Source organism: Euphorbia lathyris, chromosome 7 (assembly GCF_963576675.1).
Source record: "Euphorbia lathyris chromosome 7, ddEupLath1.1, whole genome shotgun sequence".
Classification (NCBI taxonomy): Eukaryota; Viridiplantae; Streptophyta; class Magnoliopsida; order Malpighiales; family Euphorbiaceae; genus Euphorbia; species Euphorbia lathyris.
In genome coordinates, this window is record NC_088916.1 from 14,102,689 (window position 1) to 14,124,361 (window position 21,673).

A 21,673-nucleotide genomic window follows, 5' to 3' on the forward strand; every position below is an offset into this window, starting at 1 on the left:
CAATAAAAATCAAATTGAAATTAAATATTGAATATATTTATCATGGACCATTTATTTTGAAAAAAAAACAATACTAGAAACCTACTGGAAAATAATGTTGCAAGGTTCTTAAAAAAAATGAAATTAAATTACTCTTACAAAATCAATTTACCGTTAAATTGAAACCAAATTATATAAAAATGTTAGAAAAGAAATTAATAAATTCTTATATGAGGGCTGAAGTATTTAAGGAATAGTGGTGGGAATCACAATAAAACTACTTTTGCTGTACCATGGAGGATACTGACGCGCCATCTTGGGAGAATTGACTATCACAGCACCTCCTTAAATTTGTTACACAATAAGCGTGTAGTGTTTTCTCTTTTCTACGAATCAGTTTGAAATTGGTTAATTTTATTTAGGAAAGTCGCTGGATTCAGCGACTCACTAGATTCCAACGACTTGATTTTTAATCTCTCTAATGGTTAGAAGTCTTTAAAAAATTATAAACGGACCTTTTTAACAACCATTAGAGTTACTCTAAGTTAATTGCTACATAGTAGCATAGCTTTTCCCGTTTTTATGTTGTTTTTGCTTTTATTCTTAAAAAAAATATCCATTTTGAATATTTTAATGAGGAGTCTTTCAAAGCCAACACGTTGAAAGTATAGTTAGTGGAGAGGCCTAAATTTTTATTTTATTTATTATTATTAATTTATTTTATTTGGCATTTTATTTAGAGAAAAACTTTTTATTTTTTAAATATTTTCTTTGTTTTTCTTTTTGGTAAACAAAAAGAAAATGTTTTGAGTAAACTTGAACTAGACGGAAAAAAAAGTCAATAGCTGGCTGCTTCAGAGACAGCATTTGAGAAATCGCTGAATAAAACGTTTCGTAGCGTTTCGTTTCGTTTCGTTTCTTTTCCTTTCGCTGTTTGGTTTGATGGGAAATGGATCCTTCCTCCTGTCATAGCGTATTCTGCTTGTAGAACTCAGTCTATGTGTACTGTTTACTAACCCAATCTCATACTCCTATCGTATTCTACAAATCGAATCAAAGGATTGTTCTTCTTCTGGATCTTTTGGATCACTACTTACAATATGTTCTTCTTCTTCTAATTGCTGAAGATTTCAATTGAAAAATGGCGTATAGGAGGCGGCAGCAAACCTCAACTTCAAATCCTACTTCTTTTGATGATGACGAAGAGGAACAACACGAATCACCAAGGACCAATTCTTATTCATCTTCAACCTCCATTGCTGCTAAAGCTATTCGAGCATCTTCCGCCGCTCGCAGGGACTCTTCTCTCTATTCCGCTTATGGTTTTGACCATCGCTCTCCTTCCTCTCCTACTGCAAACGCTGCCTCCACCTCTACCGCTGCTTCTACTACTTCTGCTTCTTCTTTTTCCTCCAAGGTAAGGTTAAGCCTTTCGATTTTGCATATGGAACTCCCAACTCTAGCCCGTTGTGAGAAATGGAAATTGAAATTTTCAGTCACTCTTGAAATTGGTTTTGTAACTGTTTCCCCTTTTCAATTAAGTGCTGCGGGTTTTATTATTCTCGAATTTATGTGTTTGTGGCTATTTATTTCTTGCTCTGGGTTAATTAATGTAGGATCAAAGGCTCTATGAATACACATCAATGAAACCTTTAAATGAACCCAAACAAGGGTTCTGGGGTTCTCTTGCCAGAAAAGCTAAATCTGTTCTTGATGATGATAGTTCTGCACAACAATTTGTTTCACCTGGAAGAACGGGGGACCGGATGCCTCAGACTTCAACTGAACCCAAGGTTTGGATTTAATCTAGCATTACAACACTTTTTAAGATGAAAGCTTAAGCTTAATCAGGTCCTTTACTAAATGTTGTACCAATCTTAAATTGCATATAATATTGTTGTACTCATCTTTTGTTTTAGATTTGCATTTCTAGAACCTTATTGCAATTGTACATATTGACTTTGTTTCTAATATCTGATAGTTATGGGGACTTGTGATTTGAATACTGAATAGATACCTTTTTTATTTTCTATATCATATTTGCAGTACCAGAATCCAGAACCCTCTCAAGACAACCATCAAAGAACAGAAAATCGAACAATACACAAGGGATTACATGCTATCTCGTCTTCTTTGAATTATATTGGCAATGCTGTGGAGGTAAGCCTCTGTAGGAATTTTTGTTCAAACTTCATGAATGTTTCTTTGTTTGTGCACGTGTCGACTACTATTTATGTTCTCTTCTAGTGAACTTAAAGTTTTGAGCTAAATGTCTAATCATATAAAAGTCCTTAACTTTGTGTCTATTTGCAGTTGTGGCCTGAACTATTGGAATACACCAGTGTAACCTAATATCCTTCAATATGACCTATCAGTTCTTTGCCTATAATTGTACTTGTCATAAACAAAATTAAGCTACCTTTTGCTATATGTATATCTGTTGTTTAAGCTAAAATTGTGAATTGGTTAAAGCTTTTGCTTTTTGAATATTGAATTAGGTTTAAGTTTCTACAACTTTTCTGTGTCATGTTGTAATACATTATGCTGGTTTTGCTTTTAGGAGGGTCTTTCCAAAGTGGAGAATCGAACTGCAGACATTATTCAAGGAACTCGTAAGCACATCAGAAAAAAGCCTAATGCTGCTGATGTGCAGAATCAGGTCAATGGTCGTGGTAACACATGGCAACAACCCCATGTACAGGCCCATATGCAACCACAAATGCAAACTGATCAAGAACTTCAACTGAAAGCATCTCGCGACGTAAGGTGGCAGCTGTGCAACTGGTTCATATAATGGAAGTATATTGCATGCGTGGGTTGCCCTAAACTTGTGCAGTTTTAGATTGCGAAACTGCATATTGGAATATATATAAAAAAAACATATATATAGCTTTAATGCAGAAACAGCACATTACATTTCCTTCACATTTCTAACTTACTTCTCCGATGTCTTGAAGCTTCCTAATGTTTTTGCATGAACTTCCTTCAGAAACTTCAAAATTTTAATCTAATTAGTTGTCTTAAAATCCAATTTGTTTTAATTTCGAGTTGCTGTTCTTGTTTGTTAGTGTTCTACTTCTCTGATTTTCAAGGAAACTTTGCTTTGGGGTGTTTGTGCTATTTTGTGCCGGTAGACCTATTCTTGAATTCTGTTGTCTTTCCTAGACTATATAGAAGAAAATCCTTACATTCTAGCATGCAGCCCCCTTTGTATGTGGAAGTTGAGTTAATAGCTGTAGCAGAAACTTGATTTTAGAATCTTGCAGGAGGGATTTGAAGCTTTTGGTGTCTAACTTCTGAAATAGCAGATGCATCATAAGATTTTTGTAATACTGTTATGGTGAGAAGCATGATCTGCCATTGTTTTTTGTGACAGGTTGCAATGGCTATGGCTGCCAAAGCAAAACTACTTCTACGGGAGCTAAAAACCGTGAAAGCAGATTTGGCTTTTGCTAAGGAGCGGTGTGCTCAGCTGGAGGAAGAAAATAAAATGCTTAGAGAGCATAATGAAAGGGGGGATAACCCAGAAGATGATGATTTGGTATGCGTCTCCTTTTGATTCTAAATTACTTCCAACTTTTTATTTCACCTTTTATCTTTTTAATTCTAGGATGATCTAAAGATAAACGATCTTTGGTAGTTCACCAACAGATGTTCAATAATTGATTAAAATGGAGAATTTAAATTGAAAATACGATAATTGTCTGCATTTTGTTAGAGCTGGTACCTTTATCATAGGAATTAGCCATAATCATAGGGATTGGAGTTAATTTCGTTCAGCGTATAGCATACTCACTCATGTATATATATGTGTATCAATCCATAATACAAATCAACAATTCTCCCATCTTCTCTATCTTAACACATTTTAAGACTAATTCTTGTTACCATAAATTAATTTTGACATGAGCATGCCTAAAATTCTCCCATCTCCTTCAATTCTTTTTTGACTGAAAATTCATAATTGCTTTTACTGAATATGATCCTACCCTTAAAATAGACTATCCTAGGTAATTAGGGATAAAAATTCTTATTCTGGGAAACTCCTAAATAATAGAACTTCTTAAAGAATTTGAAGACAATGAAATAGATTCCACTTTTGGACACATAAACCCTACTGCAACACTAACATTACTCCACTTTTGAACTAGAGCTTCATTGTGAGCTCGAATTCAGGAAGGGGTTCATTTTCATCATCCTTCAAGATCCCCTTGTTCAAGCCTATAATATCACAGTTGCGCCTCTTCTGTCCTATGGAATGCAATTGCTTCTTTTCTCTGCCCTTTGGTTGACTGAAAATTGTTCACACCTTCAGATGCTGCTGTTTGGGCTGGTTGATGGCTGCCTGGTTGCAGCCCCTTCCGATCTCTTTTCCTGCCTGTTGCGTTTAAGAATTTTGATTCATATGCCCAATCAAATTGCTAGAGTCTCAGTGGAACTAATCAACTGATTGTGATAAGAATCGGCATACTCAAACTGACACAAACTAAGAGCAACAAACACTAATATGAAGAAATAGAACTGATATTAATGGATCTTGAGTGTATTCTCCACTAACTACACATAAAAGAGAAACCAAAAGAGGAAATACAGAAGAAGTTAATCTAATGCAGGATTGAACACTATTCTGTACTACCTAAGGAGAGAAACTCTCCTCCCAAGCCTAAGGGTTTGATTGGAAGGAGAGTTGGGAGAGGTTAGTAAAGGTTAATAATAACCCCTGTTTGGAAGAAGGGTAATTAGGTGGGCAAGGGTGTAGAAGGGTTTATGAGGGGTTACATACCGTCCAATTTCCTTCCAATTCTTAACCCTCCAAATTGGGGGATTTATGAGAGTTAAGAATTCATGTTACAAAATTACCCTTATTCAATTTCTTTACTACTAGTGTTATTCCTTTTTTAACTCAAATCACAACCTCTCCTTTATAAGATGGATATTGCAGTAATTTTATTATTTACCATTCCCTTATGATGAACCCATACCTTCCCCCAAATAAGGGTAAGGTCAATCCGTTATATTCTTACTCAAACCCTTCCTTTCCCTTCCTAACTCTTCCTTTATTAACCGCTCACAACCTTCCGTCCAATTAAAGGGTGATTCCCAAAATTATATTTCCCAAAGCTACCTTTTCCTCTCCATAGAACACCCTATATATATTCCTTACTAAGTATCACACTAGACCTTGATATAACAGACTCAAGCTAGCCCTGTCTACGTGTCACTTTCTAACCGTTTAATTATTTGACTAGAGAAACCTGAATATTTAAATATTTGGGTCTGGTTTCAAAATGGCTTGGGAATTTTTATTTTTTTCTAAAAGGAAAACCTGATCTTTAATAGTTGGACTATGTTCACTAAGCTCCTGCTGCATCAAATGTAACCAGTGTTGCATATAACATTTTAGGGATAAAATCCAACTTTGCCCCTATCGCTTTTTGAGAAAGTGCGCGTTTACTTTAAACGTATCAAATAGTGAAGTTTTTCTCTTAACTTTTCAAAGCAAGATCAATTTTACCCCTACCTAATAGAAAATTTGAACATATTAGTCTAACGTCACTTCGGAGCTTCCAAACATGAAGTATGTCCAAAAAAGTTACTTTGTTGCCACACTTAGAAACAACCTGTCAAAATACCAACTAAGTCTGTCACATATAAATTAATTACAAAAAATTGCCTAATTATGTTTTTAACACAATTACAATCAATCTGCCAAAATGCACGAAATTGCTTCTGTTTATTGACAATATTGTTTGGAAGTTCTTATGTGACAGTCAATTTCTTTTTGTTAGATAGGGGTAAAATTTTAGCATTTCATAGTTGGAGGTAAATCTATGCTTCCCCAAAAAACGAATGGGGTAAATTTGGACCTTATTCCAACATTTTAGGATTAAATGCACCGACATGTGGCTGTCATGTGTCGATTCAATCAGATATCTGAGTTGACTCATGCTGATATGTCACCCATGTCATCATTCCGATCACTTAAAATCACTGAAATCGTCGGAGTGACCTAATTGAGACAAAACCTAAAGTTGAATGATTAATTGAAGTTGGGTGACCATTTTGAGACAACCATGTAAGTTAAGTGACCAACTGCGCATTTAACCCCAACATTTTATTGTTGTCAGAAACATTTGGGTTTGTGGGATAACCTACTAATAATGTTCTATCTGTTGAATTTTAATATCTGTTTAATTACACACTTTGTCAAAGATTCCTGACTCAGGTATTGAGATATATGCCTAGAGGCCATGATGAATATTTGCATTTTTTATAACAGCATCTTATTCTTTTTCTAGTGGAATGAGATTAATGGTTGAAGCAAGTTATTTTGTTTCAATCAATCAAACTAGTCTATTCTGATGGTTTTCTTTGGATATCCAGATACGGCTTCAATTGGAAACGCTGCTATCAGAAAAGGCTCGATTGGCACACGAAAACTCAATATATGCACGCGAGAATCGGTTCTTAAGGGAGGTTGTTGAATATCACCAACTGACAATGCAGGATGTTGTATACTTGGATGAAGGCACTGAAGAAGTCACTGAAGTTTATCCCATCAAGGTAGTCTCAAATACTCCGCCTGTAGTAGCTCCTGAAGCTTCCCTTGGTTCAAATTTGCGATCACCTCGGGACATCTCTCTTTATCCTGTGCCACCACCCGGGATTTTGGAGCATCCACAGAGTTCTTTGTCCCCGACTAATACTGGAACGGATACAGAAAAGCACTCAAATCCTTGGGGTTGAATGCCATTATTTTTTGCCTTTGGGTTTGGAATTGTTATCTGTTATTCATGCTCAGTTTCTCCTAATACATTATGATATTACCGAACCGAATCGAAACCATATAATTTGTCTTTCTTATGCAAAATTTCCTGAAAGGAGGACATTTTTGTATTGTATTGTAATGTAATTATGAAATTTCGTATTGATGCTTGCCTGCGAAGGCCTCAATACTTGTATTGTTTTCATATTGTGCAAGGAATATTCTGTTTTAATTCAATCTGCAGCTCAAGGATGTTGCTCTAAATTCCGATTCCAAAGATTATGAGAATTCCGAATTTCATGATTTTGCTTTGAGATAACATTTTTATGAAGGATGAATCGAACACAGAAAATTAAACTCTTGCATTTGCCCTAGCTCCTTGGGTAGCCCATCCTCCTCCGCGCCCTTGCCAGGCAGCTTCCTGAGCTTCGCTGCCTGATCACCTAGATTTCTTTGATGCCGTCTCAATAGCCTGTCTTGGTGTTTGTGCTTCTTTTCTTTACCTTTATTCTTCTTAGAAGTGGAAGTAGCACACTCTATATATCCTTCTACTATGGGCATTTTGAGGGCTTCTTAGAACACCTCCACATTTGAAGGACCGAGGGCTTCCTAGAACACATCCACATTCGGAAGGACTTCCTAGAAAGGGAAGTAGCACACTCCATATATTCTTCCACTATGGGCATCTCGAGGGCTTCCTAGAACACCTCCACATTCGGAAGGATATCATGCTGGCCAGTTGGGCCTAGCCACCAATGTACAATGTCACGGCCCGCCTAAAGTCATCAGGGGGAAGGCCCGAGCCAAATGCCCAAAGGGCTAAGAGAAAGGAGCCAGGGGCAAAACGGTCATTTTCCTGTTCATCGGGACCATGCGGGACATGCCGGTGGACATCGGGCCAATTGTATGTGCAGGTGTGCACAAGGCAGCCGGGCAGCGGGCCCGTGCCTGCCGGGGGCGGATTTGGCCAAGAGAAGGTCCCCCCTATAGTGTGTCTTATACCAACTTGGGACACACTGTCGGCAGACATTGCCAAGCCCCACACACCACATGTTTTCCAAAGGTATGTCTAGACGATTCCAAATGTCTTCATATTTGGTATGTGGTTCCTTGGGATCATTATGGAGATATGTGCTCAAGGATGTGCGGGGAAAATATTAATGGCAAGAAAAATTGCCATGGTGGAAAAGTACGGGCCCGAGATGGAGCCGTCGGGCCCGTGTGCGTGCCAGCAGGCACATTTGACCTCTGTTCGTGCGGGGCAAGCAGGCAGCAGGCCCAGGGACTGCAAGGAGCTGCGAGCGACGGCCAGGAGCTGCGAGAGACTTCCCCGACTGAACCTCAGGTAGCCGAGCTACGGGCCCAGAAAATTCCAGACGGGCCCGGAGCGTGCCAGAACGGGCCAGAAACTTCCGGAATGTGCCAGATTCGTACGGAAGGTGCCGAAACATGGCGGAACAACCCGGAATGTGCGGGAAGGTGCTAGGATGGCCCAAGAAAGTTCTAGGGACAATGGAGAAATGTCCCAACACTTGTAAATTATTCTAGTTTGTTCTTATTCTAGATTATTCTAGGAATTTTTATGTGTAAAGTATTCTAGAACCTTCCTAGGTTGCCTATAAATAGGAGGGAAGGTGCTCATTTGTAACATAGAGAGAGTTGACATATAAGACACAAAAGTGTGAGCAAGTGTGAGTGCTACTTTGTGTACTAGCCTTTGTAAAGCATTCTTTTCTAATAAAGAGTGTTTTCCTCACTTAGCATTTGTGCAAGATCCTGATTTTCCGCTGCATAACATTGCCTAGCGTGGGAGCTAGCAATCGAGGTTAAGGCTGAACTAGTAATAGGGGTGAAATTACTAGTGCCGCACGGTCGACAGATAGTCAGGAGGCTGTGTCCGTGACAAGTGGTATCAGAGACATTTCTATTCCGCAGCAGAGTTTATATCTAGCTCTTCAACCACACGAAGTGGTATCAGAGCCAAGGTTGGTTGTGACAGAATTGCCTACGGAATTCTGATTTGTGACGGATTGCACGATGCCGAAGAGAAGTGAGGCGGAAGCGACTAGCGTGCGTGGGGAGGAGCAAAGTAAGAGCGAGAGGGGAAGGTCAAGGTCGCGAGACGTCCTAGTAGACATCAACGGTAGGCTGGCAAAAGTGGAGTTTGCCATTGTCGAAGACCGAGATAAGTTCGAGGCCATGGAGCAACGCGTGGAAGTGCTCGAAGGTGACGAGCTCCGGCAAGAGGTGCTTGCCATGGTGAACAAGGTCGCCGATGATTGTGAGGAAAGGGACAAGGCCTTGGAAGCTCAAATTGCTTCTCTTAGGCAAGATCTAGAGAGAGCTCTTGTCGAGTTAGTCACGACAAAGGAGGAATTAGCCTTGTGCAAGAGGGCAATTGCACACGGCGACGCGTCAACTTCAGGTGCGTTTAGTCCGCAGCGACTAGAAGTACCGAAACCGAAAGCGTATGGTGGTTCGAGGAATTCCAAGGAGATCGATAACTTCCTATGGAGTTTGGAGAAGTATTTTAGGGCACTTGGCATTGCGAGTGATGCCAAGATGATCGACGCCGTGCCACTCTACTTGCAAGATACGGCCATGGTGTGGTGGCGATTGAAGGAGCAAGAAATGCGACGAGGTACGTGTTCAATCGCTACTTGGGACGACTTTAAACGTGAGCTTAAAGCCCAATTCTATCCGGAGGCGGGTGAGCTCGAGAAGAGGGCGAAGTTGCGACATTTGAAGCAACGAGGTGGTTTGAGGGAGTATATCAAGGAATTCTCCGAGATTCTCCTAGAGCTGCCGAATTATCCACAAGAGGAGGCCTTCTATCTCTTCCTAGAAGGATTGCAGCCATGGGCTAGGCTAGAAGTCCAACGCAGAAATGTGAAGGAACTTTCTGCCGCAATTGCTATAGCCGACTCGTTAGTTGAGTTCGACAAGGGGAGGCAAAGCTTCGGCCATGACAAGGATAGGAATGGCCAAGACAGTGCAGCCAGTGGCAAGAGTGGGGGAGACGCCCACGATCGTAGCAAGAACGTCCCAAAGCCACAAGAGGCCAAGCCGATTAAGGGCAACAACGTGGAAAGGCCGCTCAAGTGCTACTTGTGTACCGGCCAGCACATGACAAGGGACTGCCCGATGAGGAAGAAGTTGAATGCGCTCATCGAGGAACGGGAGCGTCTACTTCGAGACGAGGACGACGACGAGCAAGAGCGACCGTCCGAGATGCACATGGGGTCCCTACGTCGCATAGGAGCAATGAGGATCGAGGGACGGAGTGATGACGAGACATCAAGCCCCTCGACACCAGGATCTCCCCGTGGAGCGGGAGAAAAATCAAGCGTCGAGCCCGAACAAGCCATGGATGTCCGAGGGAGAAAGGACATTCAGCCACCAAAGATGCCGATTGAGCTGCCATCAGAGGGCAAGGTGGAGCTCAAGCCAACCGAAATTTGCAAGGTGTTGCCGTCAGAGGGCAAGGCGGAACACCAATCTATCAAGCATTCACCCAAGGGAGGGGTGAAGAAGATGAAGTCCGAGGCCAAGAGGGTGACCAAGGACGCTACCGACAAGGTGTTGCCGTCAGAGGGCAAGGCAGAGCACCAACCAGCGAAGACTTCACCCAAGGGAGCGGTGGAGCAGAGGAAATCCAAGGCCAAACGGGTGGCCAAGGATGCACGCAGCAAGGGTGAGCAAGGTGCCTTCACCCAACCGAAGAATTCTACAGCAGCGAGCACCAATGGGGAAAAGGTGCGGGGTCCGAGAGCCGACGGGAGAAGGTTGGCCAAGCAAGGGAAGACTTGCCAATCGAGGCTTGTGGAAGGACAGTTGCCTATGGGAGACAAGCATGACCAGAAGCCAAGGAGGCGGAGGTCGAAGAAGATTATGGCTATGGAGGGCCAAATCTCCAAAGTTGTAGGCCAAGGGGTTGGCCAATGTGTGGAGAAGTCGTCGAAGGAACGACATGTTGCGAGGGAGCAACAACCATTGAAGGAAGCTGCTCATACCGAAGGGGCAGCGACCAAACCGAAGGGCCGAGCAAGGAGGAGACGTCCAAGCAAGGCCGCGAAGCGACATGGTGGGCAAGGAGGCGTGGCACACCCAAAGGAGGCAACGAGGACGTTGCCAAATGGAGTGGGGGAGGATGTCACGGCCCGCCTAAAGTCATCAGGGGGAAGGCCCGAGCCAAATGCCCAAAGGGCTAAGAGAAAGGAGCCAGGGGCAAAACGGTCATTTTCCTGTTCATCGGGACCATGCGGGACATGCCGGTGGACATCGGGCCAATTGTATGTGCAGGTGTGCACAAGGCAGCCGGGCAGCGGGCCCGTGCCTGCCGGGGGCGGATTTGGCCAAGAGAAGGTCCCCCCTATAGTGTGTCTTATACCAACTTGGGACACACTGTCGGCAGACATTGCCAAGCCCCACACACCACATGTTTTCCAAAGGTATGTCTAGACGATTCCAAATGTCTTCATATTTGGTATGTGGTTCCTTGGGATCATTATGGAGATATGTGCTCAAGGATGTGCGGGGAAAATATTAATGGCAAGAAAAATTGCCATGGTGGAAAAGTACGGGCCCGAGATGGAGCCGTCGGGCCCGTGTGCGTGCCAGCAGGCACATTTAACCTCTGTTCGTGCGGGGCAAGCAGGCAGCAGGCCCAGGGACTGCAAGGAGCTGCGAGCGACGGCCAGGAGCTGCGAGAGACTTCCCCGACTGAACCTCAGGTAGCCGAGCTACGGGCCCAGAAAATTCCAGACGGGCCCGGAGCGTGCCAGAACGGGCCAAAAACTTTCGGAACGTGCCAGATTCGTACGGAAGGTGCCGAAACATGGCGGAACAACCCGGAATGTGCGGGAAGGTGCTAGGATGGCCCAAGAAAGTTCTAGGGACAATGGAGAAATGTCCCAACACTTGTAAATTATTCTAGTTTGTTCTTATTCTAGATTATTCTAGGAATTTTTATGTGTAAAGTATTCTAGAACCTTCCTAGGTTGCCTATAAATAGGAGGGAAGGTGCTCATTTGTAACATAGAGAGAGTTGACATATAAGACACAAAAGTGTGAGCAAGTGTGAGTGCTACTTTGTGTACTAGCCTTTGTAAAGCATTTTTTTCTAATAAAGAGTGTTTTCCTCACTTAGCATTTGTGCAAGATCCTGATTTTCCGCTGCATAACATTGCCTAGCGTGGGAGCTAGCAATCGAGGTTAAGGCTGAACTAGTAATAGGGGTGAAATTACTAGTGCCGCACGGTCGACAGATAGTCAGGAGGCTGTGTCCGTGACAACAAGCACTGAAGACTTCCTTCTCAAGAAGGGTGAGGTCCTTCAGTAGTCATCTTATCGAAGGAAAGTCCGAAAAAAGAGGAGTTGTAACCTCTTTGAAACTCACCCTCTTTGAGCTCCCTAGATTGAGGGGATACAACGTCAGGGTTAGAAGTTTACATCTACAACTTTCTCAACTTCAGCAAACTGCCAGATGGCGTTGTCAAGTCGACCATGCCATTAAAATTTCTCAATCAACTTGCAAACACATGTTTGCTGATGTTGTCATCATCGTCGGGCAAGGTCAGGTCGACCTCCGTCAAGTCAAAGTCCAAACACCATTCTCTCTTATCTTTCATGCTCATTGCACCTACAATACAAGAAGGGGTAAAGAAAAACAATATTAGAAGTAGGACAATAATGATAATGAAAAAAAAATAAGTACATGCACTCCACTACTCAAGAGTTTATCTTTTGATTTCGACTCTAATTTGTTAAAGCAACTTCACTTTCTCGAGAGTAAAACCATGTATAGACACTGGAGTTTTATGATGAAAAAAAAAAGGATCACAAAAAAAGCACTCATTAGGAAGTAAAAAACAATCATTTTCCATTCAAATTTAAATTTTTTTCATAGAAACAAATTGAACCTTGAGATATTTGAGTGATTCATGTTCCTCAAGAGTTTAATAACGCACTTTTCCAGGTTCAATTTGGAGGTAAAAAACGAAGTTGTGACTAGGTGAAATTTGGGATAAAATTGGACAATAACTATAGATAGAGTTATTTTTAGCAATATGTCATAAAACACAAAAATATCCAAATCGTTAAACAAGAACGTCTAAAGAAAAAAAAAATGGCAACAATAGACATGTTGATATCAACTTCTTAAGGATCAATCTTAATACTATCTATTTAATAAACATGTTCATATTAATTTTCTCTCTTCTCACCAAACAACACTTAAATGATCCCAAAACTAAAAAGTTGAAGAATTAAAGTTGCTTAGAATATTATCACATTTTTGAAATTTTTTTATTTTGAGGTCATTAACGGCCAAATTAGTAGCATCAACTCAAAAGTCCTTGATTTTGAAATGGCGACAAGCACAGTCCTCGTTTTAACACAAAAAAAAAAAAAAAAAAATCCAAAATCCTTTATTTGCAAATCAGTGTATCTACATATGTTATTTTTTAAATTAATCTTAAAAAATATAAGGTAAAGTAAAAATAAATAAATAAAAATACTCTTGGTTTCACCTTTTTTTCAAATGCAATTTCATAGTTAAAAAATTTGTAAACATAAGTCTATAGTTTGTGCAATATGTAAATTCGGGTATCTTATCAAAAAGCATTACCGTAATTATTTATCTAAAAAATGAAATAAACGATTTGGAACAATTAAAAAAAATGACTTCGAAAATTATCCCATATATAAAATTTTACTTTATGCAGGAGACCAAGGATGAAGATCCTATATGAGAGTACCGGACCGACACAATACAATCCACAACCTCTTAGTTATCTAATTAATCTTCCAATTCGATTAATATCTCTAAATTACACGACTGTGCAATAAATCGGACAAACCATATATTTTTACTTTACCTCAAAATATATATACATACAAGAAAAAATAATTGATAACATTTATCCCATTTACAAATATATTTAAGGTTGACACAACTTTCCAACTCATATAAATGTCAACCTTACCAACTCATTAAAATTATGCAAATTATAAAGAGTTGATTAATCAACTCAAGATACGACTCATTTATCTTGTAGATTAAACGTGTCCGTCTGTTTTGGATAAATTACAAAACTGGCCAATTAAGAGTATTTGGACATGTTATAACACTTCTTACCAAATTAGACACTTTCAAAATAGATTTAACTGAAATATCCTTAGTATATATATTATCACTTAATATATTTTGTGCGGAATACAAAAGTGTGTGAGACAACTGCAGAGCGATTTTGGTATAATTTTTGTTGCGTTTTTTGTGCGATTCAATGGTAAAGGTCGGAAAGAATGTATAAAGAAAACATGAAAATAAAATTACTTCACAGTTATAAACTCTTTTGCACTGCTAAACAAAATAAGTTTAAAATACTTTGCAATTGAAGCAACTGTGAAACATATGATAAAACTGCGAAGATAACGCAGTGCTTCACAGTGGAAGCAACTGTAAAATAAATTCAAATGACTTGTGTAATTTACTTCGTAGTTGCTTCCGCTACGAAGCGATTGCAGGAACTGCGAAGTTATCTTACTGCTAAAATAAAAGGATTTCTAACATTCAAACACGCGAATACATTCCAAATAAGTTACCAATAAGTTTCTAAGGTATCTCTAACCCTAATAAGGTTTTAAATCGCTAGAAAATCTAAACCTTAAAATACGCATAAAATCGCTCCGCAATTGTCTTCGCACACCATTGTATTCTGCACAAAATATGTTAAGTAATAATATATATATATCAAAAGATATTTCGAAGAAGTCTACTTTAAAAATGTTAGTGTGGTAATAAATATTACAATGGATCTAAATATATAAACGGGTCTCTCAATTATATCAGTTCTATAATTTACCCATCTCTTTATAATCTAAACCCGCCAAACCTTGACCCAATTCTTTTGGCTTAAAAGTGTTATTTAGTCCTTAATTTATCTAAAATTTTATTATTTAACCTCTAATTTATTATCTAATTATATTTGACCAATGAACTATCCTAATTGGTAAAAATTCACCCAAATTGACTGAAAATTTGATAAAACCGTTAAATTAACGTTTTTTTTTTCTATCAACTCTTTACTCACAATTGTAAAATTAAACTAAATTAATTAGCTTTAAAACGATAAAATTATCCCTTTATTCAATTTTATAACAATAAAGCATCTATTTTATCTTTTTTCTTTTATTTTCCACATATTCCTAATCTCTCTAATTATTGTAATCGATTGATTTATTAATTTTTATTTAACTATAAAAATTTAATTTAGCAATATAAATTTGTTTAAATAAAAATTTCAAAAAACTATGAAATTAAAATTGTATAAAATTATAAATGGAAACTTTTCACCTCTAATAAAATTTATAAAAAAACTAAAAAAACACAAAATTTCATAATAATATTTAATAAAAAAAGTAATTAATATAATTTTTTATAAGTACAATATAAAAATATTGATATACACATGCAACACAAATTTCATTAAGAACTGGATAAGGTACCAAAATAAGTCTATGGTTTTTAGAGAAGTATTACTTTAGACTCCACATACAAAATAACATCAATATAGATATCAATATAGATTTAATAAAAATGGTACCAATTTAGGTTTTAATAACGGAAAATGATACGTCATTCATATTATTCCGTTAAGTTCTAATTTTTCTCTCCAACGGAATAATATGAATGACATGTCACGTTCCGTTTTTTAGAGCTAAATTGGTACCTTTTTTAAACATTAAACCTATATTGATGCTATTTTGTACATAAACGCTAAATTGATACTTTCCCAAAAACCATAAACTTAGATTTATTACCTCATCCCTTGAGAATAGGTTAATAGGTTAATAAGACCAACTAATGAAATATGTTAAAACACATGTATCATTGAAACATTTACCCAATTTTAAAGCTGCACTTCAAAACCCTTCAAACCCCTTACCCTCATATTTTTTTCATCTTCCAAATAAGGGTTTCCACTAACCCTTCCCTACCCTCCCTTTAATTACCCTTCAAAACCTCCCATCCAATCAAAGCCTTAGAGGGTTAATGGGAGTAAACGAGAGTAATGGAAGGTTAAGTATTAAATTAACCTGTTTGGGAGTTATTTTTTTAGAGTAAATGGAGGTGGATGGGGTTAAATGTTTATTTCCTCTAACCTCCAAATTGGAGGTTAATGGGAGTAACGTAAAGATTTTTAAAAATTATTGTCTCTGCAGAGTAAATTTAACCTTCCTTCCCTTCCATTTTTAAACTCTCAATCGAAGTTAAACATTTAACCTCATTTACATCCTATAAACTCCCAAACAAGGTTAATTTTTAACTTCCCTTCCCTTTCCATTACCTCTTTAACTCTCACTTCCATTAACCTCCAAACTCCCAAACAAAACAAAGGCTAAAAAAATATCAACTCCATTGTTGCTCATAAGAGATTGGAAGTATAAAAAAAGCACAATAAACATAAATTGAAATTAACTTTCACAAATAAATTAGTACTCTATTATACATTGTTTTGCAAACAATAACCATAACGTTGTGCTTATATCACAATTAAACATGATACATCATTTGGAAATGAATAATATTAGCTTATATTGAATGGCAAGTGAGACCTACCAAACCTCAGATACTAATAACTACAAAATATAGGCATGTAGGTTCACCTCTCTTCACTAGCTATTAATAAATATTTACCTATGATCATGGCTGTACAGAATTGTTAGACAGTATGAACATAAACTCAAGCAAATCGAACTTACTCCGGGAATAGATTTCAGTTTCGGCTTCTGCCTCCTCAGAATAACTGGAAAAACAAACTAGTTGAACCATCACTGTATGTTCTGATATCTGCTGGTTTTACTAACGCCCTGCACAGTGGACATGTCCTTTCTCGCTCAAACCTGAAAAGTCGACGAGTCACAATTAAGCAGAATTTCATAAAATGTCCAACAAGCAACACGTAATAGGCGTTTAGAAGTTTGGAGCCGCCAAACAACAATAAGGAAAACAGGAAACTACACACTTGACAAGGTTAAATAATCCAGCAAAGCATGATTGAAGCATCTTAATGAAAGTGTAGTCCAAATTTGAAAAGATCACTACATATTTTTGAATGACAACAAGAACAACATTCATTGAAAGCAAATGATATTAATGTGCACCAGTAATAAATTCAAGGACCATAGCTGCAATTTACCCAACAAGCCAAGATGTAATTATTAGAAACCGTTAATCTGCCTAAGTATGCTGTTGAAATATTGGTGCATTCATGAATCTAATATTTATTTATTTGCTAATGAAGAGTGCTAGGGTGCTATTAAAGGAGCATAGCTCAGTTGCTACATCTCTCAAGTCGGAGGTGGGAGGTTGTGGATTCGAACTCATCCTCTAACAAAAAAAAAACATAAAAGACAGAGTGCTAAGGTGCTGTCTGAAACTGAAAAAATAAGCATAACGGTGAAACTATTACATGATATAACTGTTTGATAAATCCTAAAAATAAAGTTCTGAATTTAATGATATTAACTTCTTATAATTGGCAATAATTAACTTAAAATTTTAAATTAAATATTTTGGCTTACCATGCGAGAAGTACTTAATATATTAATTTGAGTACATAATAGCATTATCAAATGGCCCCTAAATCATCAAGTTCTTTCAGTAGAATCTCTCCTTACAGCTTTGCCAAAGCAAATTTATGGAACTGTTCTCTGCATTATCTGAAATAAACTAAGAAGCTGAACCCAAAAACCTATTCTTATATGCATTTTTACCTTGGTAATGTTCATCCTGGCTCAGATTCATATAAACTTACTGAAAATTCAAGAGAACAACAAGACAAGAATAAGATGACTGAGTATTGACTTGGCAACAAAAGCACCAAGAAGATTAAGGAAGAGAACGCATCCTGTCACATTATAGTGCTGTTCAAGACATGGATATTGCAACGTAACCAACTAGAAAAGTCCTATCCACACCCTGCGCCAACCATGTCAAATCAAATTTTAAAACTTAAAACAAAAAAGTGTAGGAGTTAACACTATCTACATTCGGCACTCAAACCTTGATCATAGGTATTGGAGTCTTAAATTTTAGATTTTCGAGATCCCCTAGCTTTTACTTCAAGCAGTTGTGCAATTAAAGAAGTTGAGGTTTGGGGTTGGGAAGGGGCTACCCTCGACATTATTAACCAAACAGCATATATGTGTATAAACTACAACTTCTATAGCATGTGCTCATATACGTAGCAAGCAAAGGTGGAGGAGGTTACCATTCTGATACACAATCTTCGCAAAATATGTGTTTACAGCGCAGCAAAATGGGTGTGTGCATCTTCTCCTGGCAAATGGCACACATGTCTCCAATTGCATTGACCTACAAAGTATTGTCAACAACTTGAGATATGCCAACATATATACACACAAAAGAATTCAAATACACAACAAACAGGCAGTGATGGCATCATATGCTTCACTATCCCATCATAATCTGATAATGCTAGTTAAAATTGGAAGTTCACATGTTAACAAAAGAATTCCCATTATAATGGTTATTTGCCAAGGATGTCGAATCCTGTTAAACTGTGACAGTGCAAGAGGCATCAGTAACCCACCCAAACATGGATAAAACTAGGTTAACGTCAAGAGCTACATTCCTGAAGGATGATCATTATTTCACATCCTAGAAAAGATGTAAGAACTCCTGGCTGGGTATGTGGGGGTGGGAAGGGGAAGGGGAATGATATAGCACAGATTTCAAAGGATCACTCACCTGCTCCGATGTGGCATAAGAACCATAGTGCATTTCTTTATGCGATAGAGCCCTAAATGCAGTGAAGAACAATTGAACCTGTGCACCATGTCAATAAACTCATTTAGATTGGAGTTCTGAAAGATGGGGAAGAGAAAACTAATGTTCATGAAAGATGACATTTGACTACAGATGAGAGTCATACCTTTCCAAGGACCGATGTCAGTTTGAAGGTTAGATACAGTCCTGTAATTAATGAAGAAAAAAAGTTCCCATACTCTTTGTTTAAGAAGAACCTATACCAAACAGGTGCTGGCAGCAAAGCACGATACAATAACATAAAATATTCGATAATAGTCAGGATTTGTCCCTGAAAGAGAAAATCACAAGAAAATAGCTGTCAAAAGTCTTGAAAATGATGCAATATATAATGAATGCAGAGAAATGTACAGAGCTTTGTGAGACAAGTAACCTGTTTACGGTAATTGCACCCTCTGCTGTTCTTGTAATACATCAGAAGTATACATTTGGAAGCCATTGCCACTTGCCGCACCATAGCATCTGAAAAAGAAGAACCTTATTGAGAATTTTCAAGATGCACTGATTTATCAGTAGAATATAAAAGCATATTAACGGATATCAAAGACTTAAGGTGTATAAACTTTGAATTAAATATAATATTCTTTTCCAATTTCCAAAATCTATCAAAAATTGGAAATACATTTATCTTGTAAGAGATGAAAACCTTTTTCCATAGTCCATACATTTTAAAAACTAAAGTAAAAAGTTGTTGTTTTCCTAAATACAGAGGATAAGTATGGTATATATTTTGAAAATCTCTTGCGAAGTAGTTTCTAAAGAAACATCTATGAAGTTTGTAACGGTAGAAAGCAAATTCATTCTATTGGAAACATTTTCTAGAAAATTGGATAGTTCTGTGATGCAGCCACAGTTATATGGGGAAAAAAAAAGATAATGGCATTCAGTTATAAGAATCCATCAAATAGGATTACAACAGAAATATTATTATTTTTGTATAGGATGCTCATCAAAAGAAGCAACACAGTTCTTGAACTGCATTAGAAGTTAGAATAAGACACTATCACACATGCCTAAGCATACATTTTCATATGCATATACATAGAAGCTGAAGACAGAGACTACTTACCATTCACCACAATGATAAATATAGCCTGCCAGAAATGAGGAATAGTGGCTGGAGGAAATAAAATTAAGGGGTGTAGAAGGTCATCACTTCTGTACCACCAATATATAGATACCACATGAAGTATGAACACCATAGTCATGGCCACAAGAATAGAATTCTTTCTCTGTCCCTGCAGAAAAGAGGACATTCAATCTTAGATTCCTTATAAATTTCACATGGCACATGTATTCTATTCTATTTCAATGAGAATGCCAAAATTTGCAACCTTCAGAGATGTCTGCTTCCGCAGAATATCGTTTGATTTGAACAGAACTGCACCAACCCATAATGCCAAACAAAACCCTGCAACAAATCTAAATATTAAGACACGTATATAGCTAACAAGTAGCAGAAAGAATCAACTAGATATCCAAATTTTCTTTCAGAAATAGAAAAGCTTAAGGAAAGCTAAATCGTGGATTTATATATCTAATAATAATGATGGAAACGGCCAACAAAATGCATAAGATTGGGGAAATCGCATAAATTGAAGAAAAAAGGAAGAAGAAGAGAATACCTTGTATATGCTGGCGAATGAAAACAAGCAGAAGCAGCAAAGAGAACGGAAGAATCTGCTCAACCCACCTAGCGAAATTCTGAATATCGTACCTCTGATAAGAGGAAGACGAAGAAGGAGGAGGTAGCGAAGAGGCGTCGGCAGTGATCCCGGACGCCCCATCTACATCTAGGGTTTCCGGAACAACACCTGCAGAGCTAGAGCTACCAGGTTGATCATCCGAAAGAGGCGACGACGGAGTTACGGCCTCCACAGTTGGAGCTGCAGTATTCGATTCCGTCGCTCCAATTATCCTAATAGTCACCTCCTGATGTTGATCGCCTGAATTTGATCGCGTAGAAGACGATGAGGAAGGACGAGGAGGAATCAATTGCTCCCTCTCAAGAGATAAGGACGCGCCTCCTCCTCCTCCTCCACCACCACCACCACCATCTCCTCCTCCTCCTCCTAGAATTCCGGAGAATTCCAAAAGCGTCGTGAGCGGAGAATGTATCAAATTGGAGGCAGATATATTAATACCGTATCTTCTAGCCGTCGAAGAATTAGTAAACCCGCCGGAAACAGATGCGGCTGGCGAAGGAGGAGGAGAAGAAGATGAAGTAGAAGAACAAGACTCCATAGTTGGAGGAAAAGCAATAAAATTCTTGAGAAAACTATAACAGTGAATGGCGATTTGGGTTTGCTTGGTTGAGGGTTTATCTTCCTTCTTTCCTTCTTTCCTTCTTTCTTTCTCTGTATGTCTTTGTCTCAATTACGGCCAGCCTACGCGGAATTGACAACCCATAAATTTATATGCTTTTAAAATATCCCAAATTCCCAATTGCAAAAGAGATATTAATAAAGCTTTCTCTTTTCTACTACCATACCATGTCACCATATGTAATTTGTGGTTATATATAGGTATTAGATACTTGTACCTTTATATATATATAAATTTAGGACAGTTTAACAACTTCTCTCATGTGATATTGATATATCATGGTAATTTGAAATAAGAGAATTCTAAAATTTCGTGATGATGTTGGATAGTTATTCTTTCTATTGTTCCGACACTTGTCAATTCGTGCGATAATCGTTACTCAAAATAGGTGTAATGAGAGTATATCGTTTAGTGGGTCAAATCATATTCCGCATGTGCTAACTGTAATTTTTAGAGTTAACGTGTCTTTTTTATTAGTTGACGTGTCCGGTGACGATTATGCATCATTATTGCTATTAGCCAGTATGGGGTCATTGGTCCACATGGCATGCTGATTTATTTATATATTATTAAATGTCTCCTCCCTCCCATTCAGTTCGGTCGGTCAAAGTTCTTCAGGGCTTCGGTCTAAGTTTACCAACATAATTGTTCAGAGAATCAAATAGTGTGAAGTCCGGCTAAGGCCAAATGAGAATTGGTAAGCAAGAGAAAGGTTATTACAACGTTTGACTTGGGGTGAATGAAATATC

General features: G+C 38.3%; 2 protein-coding genes across 2 annotated transcripts; one reads left to right on the forward strand and one right to left on the reverse strand.

Moving 5' to 3' along the window:
- The first annotated feature begins 850 nt into the window (after positions 1–850).
- LOC136200609 (uncharacterized) lies at positions 851–6,982 on the forward strand. Its single transcript, XM_065991000.1, has 6 exons — positions 851–1,396; positions 1,596–1,772; positions 2,026–2,139; positions 2,540–2,740; positions 3,356–3,520; positions 6,364–6,982. Exons 1-6 carry the CDS (start codon positions 1,121–1,123, stop codon positions 6,724–6,726), a joined length of 1,296 nt encoding a protein of 431 aa, XP_065847072.1. The 5' UTR covers positions 851–1,120; the 3' UTR covers positions 6,727–6,982.
- A 9,230-nt stretch (positions 6,983–16,212) lies between these two features.
- On the reverse strand, positions 16,213–21,084 carry LOC136235602 (uncharacterized). The gene is made up of 8 exons (XM_066025394.1): positions 20,225–21,084; positions 19,934–20,010; positions 19,669–19,837; positions 18,973–19,061; positions 18,706–18,870; positions 18,522–18,599; positions 18,022–18,125; positions 16,213–16,651 (listed from the first exon to the last, which is right to left on the reverse strand). Exons 1-8 carry the CDS (start codon positions 20,841–20,843, stop codon positions 16,546–16,548), a joined length of 1,407 nt encoding a protein of 468 aa, XP_065881466.1. The 5' UTR covers positions 20,844–21,084; the 3' UTR covers positions 16,213–16,545.
- Positions 21,085–21,673: the final 589 nt, after the last annotated feature.

What these genes read in the sequence shown, in the direction of transcription:
- LOC136200609 (XM_065991000.1), top strand. Translation starts at nt 1,121, where the DNA reads ATGGCGTATAGGAGGCGGCAGCAAACCTCAACTTCAAATCCTACTTCT. An exon ending in CTTCTTCTTTTTCCTCCAAG is followed by an intron (nt 1,397 to 1,595) that starts GTAAGGTTAAGC and finishes TAATTAATGTAG; the next exon opens with GATCAAAGGCTCTATGAATA. An exon ending in AACTGAAAGCATCTCGCGAC is followed by an intron (nt 2,741 to 3,355) that starts GTAAGGTGGCAG and finishes TTTTTGTGACAG; the next exon opens with GTTGCAATGGCTATGGCTGC.
- LOC136235602 (XM_066025394.1), bottom strand. Translation starts at nt 20,843, where the DNA reads ATGGAGTCTTGTTCTTCTACTTCATCTTCTTCTCCTCCTCCTTCGCCA. An exon ending in ATTTATCATTGTGGTGAATG is followed by an intron (nt 19,062 to 19,668) that starts GTAAGTAGTCTC and finishes CTTCTTTTTCAG; the next exon opens with ATGCTATGGTGCGGCAAGTG. An exon ending in GGTGCAATTACCGTAAACAG is followed by an intron (nt 18,871 to 18,972) that starts GTTACTTGTCTC and finishes TTTCTCTTTCAG; the next exon opens with GGACAAATCCTGACTATTAT.